Source organism: Dermacentor albipictus, chromosome 3 (assembly GCF_038994185.2).
Source record: "Dermacentor albipictus isolate Rhodes 1998 colony chromosome 3, USDA_Dalb.pri_finalv2, whole genome shotgun sequence".
In the NCBI taxonomy this organism is placed as follows: domain Eukaryota; kingdom Metazoa; phylum Arthropoda; class Arachnida; order Ixodida; family Ixodidae; genus Dermacentor; species Dermacentor albipictus.
The window spans coordinates 153,527,022-153,541,930 of NC_091823.1; the positions used below are offsets into that span (position 1 = coordinate 153,527,022).

The 14,909-nt window shown below is 46.0% G+C and overlaps 1 protein-coding gene across 7 annotated transcripts in view; it reads right to left on the reverse strand.

The window, feature by feature from the left end:
* The window catches only part of LOC135920011 (uncharacterized), a 206,263-nt gene that overhangs the window by 43,826 nt on the left and 147,528 nt on the right, over positions 1–14,909 (reverse strand). For 4 of the 7 annotated variants that reach the window (XM_065454075.1, XM_070536196.1, XM_065454076.1 and 1 more), the window contains 2 exons: positions 14,632–14,711; positions 14–233 (listed from right to left, as the gene is read on the reverse strand). In XM_065454075.1, the coding sequence (XP_065310147.1) occupies positions 14–233; positions 14,632–14,711 (300 nt within the window). Of the gene's footprint in view, positions 1–13; positions 251–14,631; positions 14,712–14,909 lie in introns of those variants that run through there. The other 3 variants (XM_070536194.1, XM_065454078.1, XM_070536195.1) reach the window with 3 other exon arrangements.

Consider the following 14,909-nt stretch of genomic DNA (forward strand, 5'->3'; position numbering starts at 1 on the left):
TATGAATACTCACCATATGAACTTGTCTTACGCTGAAGTTCTCCGAGAATCTAGGTGCGTAACCGTGGCCAGTCGACACAAGATTCTCAAAGGGTGCCACGACCGGCTTGGAACCGTAGTTGGTTAAAAATATGTAGTTGAGGATTGTCTTCCTTATTGATATCCTGATGGTCACGCCAGAGCGATTGGGCCTTCCCATGTCTTGCACTGCGCCCACAGCCTTGACTGTAACTCTGTAAAATAAGAATGACTGAAAGAAGGCCAGCTCTATTGAGCAGGGAGAAAGCAAGAAATGCAGGGATATACAGTATCCGTGCAATGTGATAAAAACACATTTACAATGAACTAGCTTATTTCATGCGACGGAAAAACATATCAAAAGACAGTTCTTACAGCACAAGAAGACACATTGTACAAACGTGGAGGCTTATACGGCTGCCTTACACACTTTTTGCCTGTGCCTCTATGACTTCATTGCATTTAGGTCTTGCATTTCTGTATCTACACCTCTATGAAAAACCACTCAGGATAGCGCAGTCCGATATTAGTACGCCTGTGCAGTTCAGTATTATTTATTAGCCGAGGCGGTCGAAGCCCGGAAATGAAGTTTCCGGAAAAAGCTTGGGATCTCAGCATGTCTACTGAACGTGAGGTGATTAATGCAGCGGAGCTCCAAGAAAACACAGGCCATTACGAAAAACTCGAGGACTGATCTCGTGGGCAGCGAAAGCCCAGGCATGTATCCGAAAACCCAGCATATATCACGCATGTAAGCCTGTCGTTCCCACAAGGCCGTGTTTCGCCTTTTTCGTGTCCGCCACACAATAGTGTCCTCTGGTAAACAACGCCGTCATTGCAGGATACATAACGCGTCCAGTATTAATTCAAACAGCGTTGTTTGCCTACTTCCGCCATTTAAAATCTATCTATCTATCTATCTATCTATCTATCTATCTATCTATCTATCTATCTATCTATCTATCTATCTATCTATCTATCTATCTATCTATCTATCTATCTATCTATCTATCTATCTATCTATCTATCTATCTATCCTCTTTCGCTGACGCAGTGATCCAAGTTGTGCGCCGGCTTGGTCCACAATGTATGTGCTTCTGGTCGTGATGCAGCCGTGGTCGCTTCAGTGTCGTCATTTCAGCTTCGTTATCTCACTTTCGCCAAGCTGTCGTCGTCCCGCCTTATATTCTGACCCAGGGTTCCAATCGTTCAACAGCTTGCGCTACTGGATGGTGGCGTGCTCTCTGCTTCGCCATCCGAATGTCGTCATGATCCCGTCGTAATCACGTCATCTTCGCGACACAGTAGTTGTCATGCCCCGTCGTCACGCTGCTGTTTTATTATTGTCACCACTTCAGTAACGTCATCGAAATTTCGCCATGCCATCACCGTCATACCGCCTTCGACGCTCGATAAACGTCAATCTTTGCTCGTCATTGTATTGCATTCGTATGCTATCGCCATTCCATTGCGATCATACTGGCCTAGTCCTGCCGTCATCTGCAGGGAATCGCTACCATCCTTCCATTGTGAGAACATCGTCGTAATGCCGTCGCTGATCTACCATGCTCGTCAATCTAGATTCGAACTACGACTCTCGTTATGCTGTCGTCGTCTCGCCATCATCGCCACGAAGGTGTCGAGGGACAGTCATCAAAAAGCTATTGTCAATATACGCTCGTCGTCCTGCCGTTGGCGTCATGCCGTTTTCATGCCATCGTCACTGCACCGTCGTCATGGAGTCGTCGTCATGCATTCATTACCATACCGTCAACGGAATGCAGTAGTGGTCTTCGTCGTTTTAATTTCGACATTCAATTTTAGTCATGCTGTCTTCATGATACATTTGTCGTCGTGCCATCGTCGTCATGCTGTCATTTCATCGTCGTCATCAATTCAGTATCATCATCCAATTATCGACATGCGGTCCTCATCATACTACCTCCGTCGATGTGTCAACGTCATTCCTTGCTCGTCATTATGTCGCAATCATGCTTTCCCCATTCAATCGTGATAATGCCGCCGTTGTCATTCCATCGTCATCTTTAGTCGTCGTCACACAGACGCTATTACGCATCCATTGTCATGCCTTCGTCATCATGCCGTCTTGGTTGCGTCACCTTCGTCATTTCCACTTCTGGTTGTCATACAGTAAACATCACATCATCCTTGTGATACAGTCATCATCGTATACAGTCATCATCGTATATCGTCCACATGCCCTCATAGTCAAGTTTTCATGGTTTTACTATTGTCGTATTTCCAAAATCGGCATCTCAAAGTCGTTATATGCCTTTGTTGTTCAGTCGATATCATTCCTTCATCGTCATCTCATCATCACAGTGTCAGCGTCATACAGGCGTCTTCAATACTCCATGTTCATGTCGACCAAAGGGAATAGTGCGGCCGCGGCCGAAGTAGAGGCGCCACACGCCGCGAAGACGTCATGGCCGCGTCACGGTAACGCCTCCCTAACAGGGGAAGGCTAACCGTTCTGCAGGTGTTCAGAACAAAGTTTCGTCACTCACTCACTCACTCATGTGCGAACTTGGCAAGTTACTGCCGAAACATAGTGGGACAATATCCGACTATGTGCCATATAGTCGAAGCAATAGAGATCTCAGAATCACCACTACACGTATCAAAGAAATGTGGCTTCAGGAATGTTGACTGTCGCTACATTCCTCGACTACTATTCGCCTCACCGTCGACAGTCGTCGTGAGATGTCTTCTTCCGTAATATACTTTAAGCCGCACGTCTTTGGCTCCCGTTCCTGGGTTGAACGACGCTGTCCCTAGGCGCCCTTCGCGGTCACCGAGCAAAAGAGCACAGCGAATGATGAGAGAGCGAACAGAGAGCGCATCCTGGGAGGAAAAACGACGATAACAAAGTGAGCGCAAGGAAGAAAGTGGAGACAGTGGGCACGGCGAAAGCGTGAGAAGAAGTGTAGTGCCGCCCAAGACGTGTTCTGTGGTGACGAACTCTTCAATATGACGCATGAGTCGCGCCATAGTGCCGATTATTCTACAAGCTGTTCTAAATAAGTCGTGCCATCACGTATAGAATAAAGTCCGTTTACCAGATCACAGCGCTCAACAGTGCTGACTACCCCCAAAAGCCTGTTGTAGCTGTGGTTGAAGCGCTGCATAAGAATGCGAGACGCTGGAACAGCAGGCTTCAACGAGAAATAGATGCTAGATAGACAACAAAGAAGGTTGCCATTGTACCGTATGTAGAGTCGCTCGGAATATGAGCTGCGACATGGTGTCCGCAGTTCACGAGGCCCAAAACAGCATACCCACGCCAACATACAAAAATAATATTCTGATTACTGGTATTAACGGAATCAACTTTTGGTATGTCGGCGCTGCTGTGTAGTCTTGGGGCGCTTTCAGCCTCGGCAACATGTTGCCGCTCATACAGCATGCGACAGTACAAGCCTAACCGACAAAATAAAGAACATAGCCGCAAAAAAAGGCGTCATGGTACTGTTATAGACATCCAACAAGGCGTGTTCAATGTATGCACTAATTATCGATGGCAGGGAAAACGGACAATGCACAAAGAACCGCAAGGAGTAAACTGCCTGACATTAGCTGCCGTGGCTTCTTAGCTGTTATGATTACCGAATCTTGGCTGCTGCGGCTGCATTTCGATGGGGGATAAATGCAAATACGCCGCTATCTAGTTCGTTGGGAGCACGTTAAAGATCTCCTTGTGGTCAAGATTAATATATAATCCCACACTATGACGTGCCTCAAAATCAAATTGTGCTTTTGGCATGTAAAACCCCACAATTCAATGCACTACACGAAAAAAGTGGCCATCTTTGATATGCCTTTACGCTTGTGACTGATGATGCATATACCAAACAAGCTGGTGTCTGCATGACGAGACAAGAGCACAAGCAGAATCGCTGGAAAGCAGCTCCCGCCAGGCATCTTGCTTTTCATCATTACTATTGCGCAGGAAAATACACGACATCAAGGTTTTAGAAAAGTGTAAAGAAGAATTGTCGCGCAAATTTAAATGTTATGACGATTGCGGAAGCCGCGCCACCATGACCATCTGTTGACCATCAGAACTACTAACAAAAAAAGAGGCAGGCCAAGTAGTAAGAACGGTATATATCCCTATGTAAACGTATTATCGGGAAGACAAGGAAAACAGCACCATTGGTTGCAAATGGTATAAAAAATGTCAAAAAAGAATTTTGACATTCACTTGATAACCTAGCGACGTCCAGCAACAATGTAGCTCCTTGTGTATTTCTGAGTGCTTTCTACAGGAAATCGTTCTTGCTATGTGAAGCAAACAAGCTCAGGCAAACACTATCTTACAAAAACCAAAACTGTTTCAACTGGCATGCGCTGCGGAACATTCCAATCCTACAGTCTGCTGCTCGTCCTCTAGAGTTGACTTAGAAGTTTCAGCCACATGAATGCCTTTTGGACTTCTTTGCTTTGGCGGAGCTATTCCATTTCTGATGCTTCCTTTCTGTTCATGGTTCAAACTGCCACATTGAACGAAACTCGTATTACTTTTTACGTGCTCTCTTCTGTGTTTAGCCAGGAACCACCCCAAAAACCTGTTCCACGAGATCAAGCTCGCATTGCCTTGCGGGCTTTGGTGCCTGTAGATTGTTCCTCGACAACAGGCGATCGTTTATCCGCCGAATACGCAACAGCGTCGAGCGTCCGCATAATTTATATCGCATTAAAATGCCGGCTGTAAATGTAGACTCCAATTCTCTGGACAAACCTAGCGGGCTAATCACTCAATTTTGGTCATGGCATTACTTGCTTCAGCCCTATTAAATTACGCTTCGGGTCGACAAAAAAGTATTCTTCCAACCTATGTTCACGCTGCGCCAGTACTCCGGCGTGACAGATGCTGCTGTGGTCAGTTTAAATTTCAGCAGTGATTTATGTTGGGTGGAGAACTGGGGTCCTATAACGTGAACTTGTTACAATCTGTTTTATTCCAATCTCTTGACGCAAAACTTCCCTAACCACCAATGCAAGCATCGGGCGATAGCCTTCAGTATTGCATGAGAAGCCCAATGAAACGCACTCCTGCTTCTTAGGAGGTCACTTTCTTTTTTTCCTTTCAAAGCGAATAGCAATGCCTACATTGAGCAGATTTCTTTATCGAATTGGCTTTGAAGAGGCGAGGCGCATACTCTATTCAAGAGGGATTCCATGGGGCCAAGCCGGAACAGTGAAAGCGGATAACTTGCTGAAAAGGGTGGTGCCGGCGTCTGTCATAATACGCTTCCCTTATACTTAGCCTGCGGTGGATGGTCGAAAATCGCGGTGGCGTGCAACGGAACGTTGAAAATTCCGCCAGGACGCATCCTGATCAAAGAATAGTTCGCAAAGTGATGTCTCATACCTGCCGAAATGGCACGATAACGTTACAGCAGCACGCAAAAATGATTATCATACGCAAATAAATCCATGCTCCGCAGCTGCTCCCAGTATCTAGCGCCAGAGTAATCGGTGGGCAGCCATCTTCTTTTATTTTCGGAACAGGGTAGCCTCCGGGTATTCAGAAAAAAAATAGTTTTGTTTGGCATAATAATGCGTCCTTAACGCCTACACGTCACTTTGACGCTATGAGGTTTCGTCGTTCTGTAACGTCGCGTGAAGATAGACGATGTGGACGCAGCCCGAAAACGTTTGATCAACTGGCATAGTAATATGGCGAAAAAGGCATCGAATGAGAAATAATTATTTTTCTTTCATTCAGGCTAATCACGCATAATCAGTCATCACGCATCATATCAGATGCGTTTCCGCGGTTTTTGTGAGGTCGCGTGAGAGACAGGCGAAGTAGGGGGTGGCCTGAAAAAATTTTCTCCAATAATGGACGACTGATTTCAGAAATGTAATAGAAAGGTTTGGAGTAGCTTTACGTTATAGCGCCCTTAAATTAGGTATTGAATGCAGCGTCATACTTTTCTGCCCAGGCAAAGCAAAATCTCTCACGGGCAAGCATTTGTCGAAGTGTGTAACAACATATACTAAATTTTGAACAAGGCGGCAAGAACAGCAGCAGTACACGCTGACAGAAGTACGCAGTACCGTAAGCGTCGTCGGCTTCTCAAATTTGGCCGAAGCTTGAACCTAAACTCAGTCGTAAGTAAGCCATGTTTTGGGGAAACAAGACCCAGTATAGCTAATTTTCCTGCGCCAGGAAATTCTTTCTTCAAGTGACGTTCAAACTATTTTGCGTAAGCCAAGGATGAACTTTCTTAAGGCCCCACATGGTTCCGGCTCAGGGCGCCCCGCTTGGCTCGCCATTCTTATCTGCGTCACCACATATGTCGAAAATCACAATAATTAATTTCCAGCATGTGAATCCACAAGAGCAGCGTGAGCGTTGCTCGGAAACAAGTTGTTTTCTTCCTTTATTTTAATTGGAAATTACCCGCAAATATTTAGCTGCGGGCCATATTTTATATTACGCACTCATTAGCGCTGCCGTTTTCCCTAAAATATCCTGCTGCATAGTAACATAACTAATAAAACTTATTTAATGCCGGCTATGTCACTCTTCATATCCCAAAAAGAGCAACCAACGTTTTTCGGTCTTTTTATGATACCGCGCGACGCCAACGATACATCCCCTAACTACGGCAAAAAGCTTTCGATTGTTGGGTATATGGATGAGCATTGGTTTAATATGTGGCGCAAGTTGAATATATTTTCAAACAAGAGAACAGTGCCGTTGTTACATTTCGCACTGACGTACCGTCTTCCAGAGAGGGACGCTGGCGGATACGAGAGCGGAGAGCAGTGAAGGTGGAAAACAAATCGCTCGATCTTACTCGAGTCCGGAATGAGTGATGGGGCCCTTGTAGGTACCAAATTGTTTAAAAACTAATAGTCATCAGCACAACCACAAAATCGGCCTATTAAAATTAAGTTGAATTCTTGCATTTACAGTGCGCAAACCAGCACATAGTGTAAAGCACGCCGCAGTGGGGAATTTCGCATTTATTTCAACCCCGTGAGGTTATCTACTTTCCAACTAAACCGAAGAACACGAGTGCTTTTGCGTTTCGCACCCATTCAGATGCGGTCGCCACGGTCGAGGATCGATTCGGCAAACTTATCTGCAGTAGCGCAACGCGATAGCGGCTATGTCGCCGCCGCGTGTTGTCTGCTTATCTGCTTATTGAGGATGACATAGAAATAAATGTTTCATTCGTTGCTTTTTTTTTTACTAAGTTCAGTAGAAAACACATTTTGCAATTTCGCCACGGCTCATCTACTTTAGTTGGTGTTGATGAAATCGATGGCTTGACTACACCACGTTCCGTCGGGGAGTAAATTCCTGTAAAAGAAAAGGACGCTGAAGAAAAAGGCTTTTGTAATATTTGTTGATTCGTAACAACATCTCGTGGACAGCCTTGTGAGCGCTTATTTACGGGTTCAGTTCAACAGGCCTTTAAAGAGGGCGATGATGCTGTTAATGACACTAAACCATAGAACCCCCTTAACTGCAACTTCAACGTCATGAAAAAATCAGTTATCACCTTTCATCTCGAAAACATTTTCCGCCAGACTCCGGAAATCTCGAAATCTCGGCTTCGAAAAAAGTTGAGAGTCAATTAGGTACCCTTAGGCGATTTGAAAGCAAAAGCGTGGAGTCTTCACTATGTTATCAGCCTCAATTAAAACTCAACCTTAAATCACCATATATTTTACCAGAACGAAGGGGGTTACCGAGGGGCCCCATCTTTATAAATCATATAATGAGAAGCGAACAAAGACGTCAAGGACAATATAGGGGAAATTACTTGCACCTACTTATTGAATTAGTGCATTGAAAACCTAATGGCAATGAAAGTGGATGAGAATAAACTTGGCGCAGGTGGGGAACCATCCCGTATCTTCGCATAACGTGTGAGATGCTGTAACCGACTGAGATACCTCGGCGCCATTTGCCCGTCCACTTTCTTGCGTATTTGCGTTTTACTACCACAACTAATCCTGGGATTGTTAGCAAGTGCCACCTCTCACAAACATTGGTGGCGGATGTGGAACATCCTTTCTACCGCCGGCGTTACAAGTACGTGATTTTGTTTAATGAAGGTAACTGGCCAATAAACACGCACGTGCTATCTGAAAACACTTATGTTGGCAGATTCGAGACCCTCGTTACGCAAAAAACGAAAACAAAGGGGGTTAACCGAGGGGCCCACTTTTTAATAATGTTATCATGAGAAGCCAACAAAGACGCCAAGCTCAACGTAAAGTGAAGATGAGGGATTGTTTCCCACTTAAGGCAAGTTGTTTTTTCACCCAATTTTATTCCCAATAACCTATCATTTCTATATTTCAATTGGTAAGTACAATAATTTCTCCTGTGTTGTTCTTGGTGACTTCGTTCGTTGGCTTCTGATGATGTGATTAATAAAAATCGGACCCCTCAGTTAATCCCCGTTCTTCTAATTCCTTACATAACGAGGGTCTCGCATCCGACAACATTGATGGCTTCAGGTAGCATGTGTGAGCTTAATGGCCAGTTGCCTTCATTCAGAAAGATCACATACTCGTTATGCCTGTGGCAGAAATGCTATTCCACATCCTCCGCCAAGGTTTGTGAGTGGTAGCGTTCGCTAACACTCCAAGAGTTAGTTGTAGTAAAACATAAATACCCAAGAAAGTGGACGGGAAAACGGCGCCGCGATATCTCAATTGGTTAGAGCATCGTGCGCATTATGCAAAGATGTGGGATCGATTCCCACCTGCGGCAAATTGTTTTTTCATCCACTTTAATTGCCATAAATCTATCATTTTTTTTATTTCAATTAGTAAGCACAAGTAATTTCCCCTGTGTTGTCCTTGGCGTCTTTGTTGGCTTCTCATTGTATTATTAATAAAAATGTGACCCCCTCAGTTAACCCCCTTTCTTCCCATTTACATAACGAGGGTGTTGAATCCGACAACATTGATTCCTTCAGGTGGCATGTTTGGGCTTATTAGCCAGTTGCCTTAATTCAAGAAGGTCACGTACTCGTGATGCCTGCGGCAGAAACGATGTTCCCAAATCCGCCGCTAAGGTTTGTGAGTGGTGACGCTGGGTAACACTCCAACGGTTACTTGTGATAGAAAAGAAACGTATATACCCAAGAAAGTGGACGGGGAAACGGCGGCGCAGTAAGTTGTTTAGAGCATCGCAGGCGTAACGCGTTGGCGTGGGATCGTTCGCTACCTGCGGCAAGTTGTTTCCCCATCCACTTTCATTGCCACATATTAAATATTGCTTTAATATAATTATTGGGTAGAAGTAATTTCACCTATGATGCCCTTGCCGTCTTTTTTGGCTTCTCATGACTTGTTATAATTTATAACAAGTCATGAGAATTTCCGCCAGTGTTTTTTCACCTTAATCCATCTTAGGTCACCTGAGTCCACTTTAATCTGTCTTAATCTACCCTGGAAGTCCAAAAACAAGAAAGGGGCTGGCAGATGGAATGGCACACTGTGGTATAAACTTTTTTAAACAGGGTTGAAGTGCCTCAGACAGGCTGGCCAACGTTTCGATAGGTGGACCTATCTTCGTCAAAGGCGGCCTCGTCATCCTCGGCGTGTTAGTTTTAAAGGGTTAGTGTAGTGACGTCACGTGCGGGTGTTGTCGCTGGCGGCTGGTTTTAAAGAGAGAGATTACAAGAGGGAACAGGCGTTCTCGTCCGACGTCTGTGAGCCTCATTCTCAAGACGAAGGGACAAGGGTGTGAGAGTGGGCACGCGGGGAGGAAAGAAAGGAAATAGAAGCGGACAAAAGGGGGGAAAAAAGGAGAAAAAAAAAAGCAGGGGGAGCCAGGGCCGTGCCAAGACACAACAAAGGGGGGGGGGGGTGAAAGAAAAAGAAAGAGAAAAATGAAATCTTTAAGAAATACGGGGGCTTGGGAGCGTGTTGGGGATGCGAAGGGTTAGGAGGTATTCTGGGGAGTCGTTGGCGGCATGTTTTTGAGGCATTAGAACGGCCGGTCAAGCAATAGGTCGAGTAATTTTGAAATAGTTAAGGTGGCGACGCGGAGTCTGCGGTGCAATGTGCGGGGTGCCTGAAAGGCAGCGGCATGGTCTTTCAAGGGGCACTGCCCCACGCGCTTAACGTAGGTGTCGTTACGGCGGCATCCAGAAGGCGATACTCCGGGTTGAGGCGCCGAAAAAGGCATATTGACTTCGGAATGTGTTGTCGAGGGGGTTTCAAAAAAAAACAGACTAAAAAAAAGGGGGGGGCAGGGGGAAGGGGGGGGGGCGAAATCGGTATAGGAAACAGGAGGGTGGCGCGTGCAGAAGCGGGCGCGGGCAAATGTACATGGAAGAAGGGGATCGTTCACTTGGTGTAGACGTAAAATCCTGAAAGAGTACATTTAAATTGAGTAGTAAGCATTCCTCCGAAATGAAAGAGTAGGTGAGGTTAATAATTAAAGTTGGCTGGTGGCCTAATGTGTTTTGTGTATTGGTTGATGATATGAGAGTTTCAGATTTAAGTTACAGCTTTTAAAGATTCTAAGGTGCCGCGTGCCAAATTAATTCCTGTCGGGTGTAGGCAATTAAACTTACACAAGTTTAATTGCCTACAGCCGACAGGAATTAATTTGGCACGCGGCACCTTAGAATCTTTAAAAGCTGTAACTTAAATCTGAAACTCTCATATCATCAACCAATACACAAAACACATTAGGCCACCAGCCAACTTTAATTCTTAACCTCACCTACTCTTTCATTTCGGAGGAATGCTTACTACTCAATTTAAATGTACTCTTTCAGGATTTTACGTCTACACCAAGTGAACGATCCCCTTCTTCCATGTACATTTGCCCGCGCCCGCTTCTGCACGCGCCACCCTCCTGTTTCCTATACCGATTTCGCCCCCCCCCCCTTCCCCCTGCCCCCCCCCCCCTTTTTTTTAGTCTGTTTTTTTTTGAAACCCCCTCGACAACACATTCCGAAGTCAATATGCCTTTTTCGGCGCCTCAACCCGGAGTATCGCCTTCTGGATGCCGCCGTAACGACACCTACGTTAAGCGCGTGGGGCAGTGCCCCTTGAAAGACCATGCCGCTGCCTTTCAGGCACCCCGCACATTGCACCGCAGACTCCGCGTCGCCACCTTAACTATTTCAAAATTACTCGACCTATTGCTTGACCGGCCGTTCTAATGCCTCAAAAACATGCCGCCAACGACTCCCCAGAATACCTCCTAACCCTTCGCATCCCCAACACGCTCCCAAGCCCCCGTATTTCTTAAAGATTTCATTTTTCTCTTTCTTTTTCTTTCACCCCCCCCCCCTTTGTTGTGTCTTGGCACGGCCCTGGCTCCCCCTGCTTTTTTTTTTCTCCTTTTTTCCCCCCTTTTGTCCGCTTCTATTTCCTTTCTTTCCTCCCCGCGTGCCCACTCTCACACCCTTGTCCCTTCGTCTTGAGAATGAGGCTCACAGACGTCGGACGAGAACGCCTGTTCCCTCTTGTAATCTCTCTCTTTAAAACCAGCCGCCAGCGACAACACCCGCACGTGACGTCACTACACTAACCCTTTAAAACTAACACGCCGAGGATGACGAGGCCGCCTTTGACGAAGATACGTCCACCTATCGAAACGTTGGCCAGCCTGTCTGAGGCACTTCAACCCTGTTTTAAAAAAGTTTATACCACAATCTACCCTAATGTATTTTAGGAGTGGGCCAGGTTGGTTTTTGGGGTGTGGGCCATGGCGTCCGGCCGACGCCGTGGCTGTTCATCGTGCCATTTTGCAGTGCGAACCACAGCAGGTCCAGAGCCAGGAACGTGGCGTCATCACTTGGTCACGTACGAGTTTTCTTGCCATCTGAAGTTGGCGCTGGAGAGTGCATCGTTTGCTTCATTGGGCGCATTAGGCTATCGCCATAATACCAGAAAAAGGGCAACGGCGTAGCGTCGACACCGTCGCCTGCACTAACTTTTTTCGAATTCGACAGCCGGATATGCCCCATGACGCAAAAAGCCGGCGTTTGGCGTCCGGGCTTTATCACCCGATAGCAACAAATCCCACGTGACCTAGTGATGACGTCATGTTCCCGGCACTGCGCATTCTGCGGCTCAGACTGCGAATTCCCACGGTGCAGTGAATAAAAGTGGATTAAGGTGGCTTAAAGCCGTACAAGTTAGGGCAAGGTGGAATAAGTTGGATTGCAGAGGATTAAGGGTGGTTCGAATCACAGCAAGGAGAGTCAAGGAGTATTAAAGTGGATTAAAGTAGGTTATGGTGGATTAGAGTGGCATAAGGTGGATTGAGTTCATACAGACAAGAGCAAGGTGGATTGAAGTGGATTAAGGGTGGTGCAAAATAGAGCCAAGAGGATGAAGCTGGATTAAAGTGGATTAAATAGGTTTTGGTGGAATAGGTTGAATTACGGAGGATTAAGGTTGGTACAAATAATAGCAAGGTTGATTAAGATGCGTCTTTAACTTAAGGCGATAACTTAAACAAGCAAGTGGTCATGCTTGCATTGTCAAATTGCGCAAGTAAACTTAAATGTTTGTCAACATTGTACTCCACGGCAGCTTGCTAGCCGAGCCAGTCGCTACGCTGGTCCACGACACCCCCCCTCCCCCGGCCGCAATTATCTCACCCCCTTCTTTCAATCGCTGCTCGCGCACTTGCTCAGCTGCGCGCTACGATATTATAGTGGCCTCTAAGTCGGATTCCTTTAAAGGGGCCCTAAGCCACATTCTATCGAAGTGGACAAAGGCATTTCAATTGTATATAGGCTATTTCAGAAACACTTTTCCGCAAGAAGTACTTCAATGCGTTCCGCAGAAGCGAATTTACTCGCAATCAAACACGGCCTCCGCTGTGCTTCCAGTTCCTACTTCACTGCGTTGGACTGCGAAGTCTACGGCGCAGTGAGGCCTGCCCACAATTCTCTGCCTTCTAAATGTCACGCTAGCGGGCCGTTCAAATTTGATTTTGGAGATGCCACGACTTCCGCCTTTTTTGCCTACGACGCGCTGACCATTAGCTCATCGAGATGCACTGCGCCTGACCAGTGGAGCCGGGGCAGCACCATGCGGCCGCGGCTGTATGTACGCCATGTAGCCGACTGCAGCGCGATGTCAGCTATCGGCCAATAGCAGCAGTCTAAGGGAATGAGGAATAACAGCATCAAGAAGGAAGTGAGGACAGTGCTTTCTGTCAAAAAGATGGCGTTTGAGAGAAAGGTGACTTCGCGATCCGCGTGCAAGCACCACTCACTGCGTACCACACCAACACTTGGCTGAGAAGTTCGCAGCGGCGCATGCTACCCGCGGACTATGTTATTTCACCAAGCTCGAGGGGTTGCTCAGGGCCACTTTAAGACAAAACCTAATATGCCACATGAAACGAAAAATCTTGCGTTCATTGTGAGCTTTGAATGCAAGAAAACTATCGTGACCAAGTGATGAATTCACGTTCCCGGCACTGGGTTAGCTGCGGCTCGCACTGCGAAAGCCCACGGGGAACAGCCACGTCGTCGGCCGTGATCAGCCTACGCGCTGCACCGAAAGAAGACAGCACGCCGCCCTACGCGTTTCAGTGAGATCACAGCTGGACAGGGCGCTCACTTCGTGCTCATGCGACGGGGAGGTGTAAATGCCTCTCGACTCGCGGGCGGCTGTTAAAGGTATGGCAACTGCTCTCTTCGGTAGTTTCGGTTGTCGAAGCTAAATTATCCGGAATTCATCATGATGCATAAAGTAGCAGTGTCAGATTTATGGATATCAAAAAACGGTTATTCTTGGATGATTGGCATCAAGTATTGTATTAGAGTCAGTCATCTTGACTATGTCTCTAGCGTGCTCTTTTCGCCCCATGGCAGTCTCTGGTGAAGATGTACGGGACAGCTCACGAAAATATTGCTAGGTCTATTTTGGAAAGGGTTCATGCGTGACCAACGGGATTTTACTTTCAAGATTTCGCTTCTTAGATACTCTGCTTATCTAAATGTTTTACTGTTTTTACAGATTTGTGTGAACGGGGGTTAACCGTATTGGCTTCAAGTTTTGTTTTTATTGAATAATATGGCTGTTCATCGCTAAAGTAAACCAAGCTGCAGCAGCAGAAGAAGAAACCTAGCTTTCTGCAACATTTCAAAGTGTCGCATGTCACTGACAGGCCATTACGGGGTGGTTAGTTTTCACGAAACCTGATTCGCCTCTAGTTCACAGCGGTGCGCGTAAATTTTCTAAAATAATTGTTTCATTTATGCCTATTAGTTAGAAATACTGTACGCGGGAAGTTTGCATGGGTGTTGTGAGTAAATTGATCACTCAAGTGCAGGAAAGTTATGTGAGGGGCGCATTCTTTCCAAGTTCGAAGCAGGGCTGTAGAAAATTACGCTCTGAGGCTAAAAAAAAGGCAAGTAAATTTTGCAACAAGCGAGTACAAGTTACATGAGAACATGGCTCAGGAGCTAATGATGAGGCAGGAAAATGTAAATTCAGGGTATTTTAGCACCATTTCTTATTGCTAAGCCCCATTGGCGCCAACAATCCGTCTAGTATAGCGTAAATGACGACATTCACAAAACACCGGTGGTCGCAAATTAAAACATTTATACACACATAAGCACTCACTCGCTCGTGCCGCTGTATACCCCGGTGTAGTGTGCTATTGTACCGACTTCCATCAAAACAAAGTGGTTCAAATACGGATCCTGTAAATATAGCACAAAGATTTATTGTAAAGATGTCAATGTGGACAACACTTTTAGAGAACGGACTTAATAAAAAGTTAATAAACTTTGAGCACTACGCCGGACCAACTGTTGCAAGATTATGCGACAATAAAAGCTGCACTGTAGCATGCACTGAATCCATAAATAGGAAATTGAATCATCCATTGTGCTGCCCTT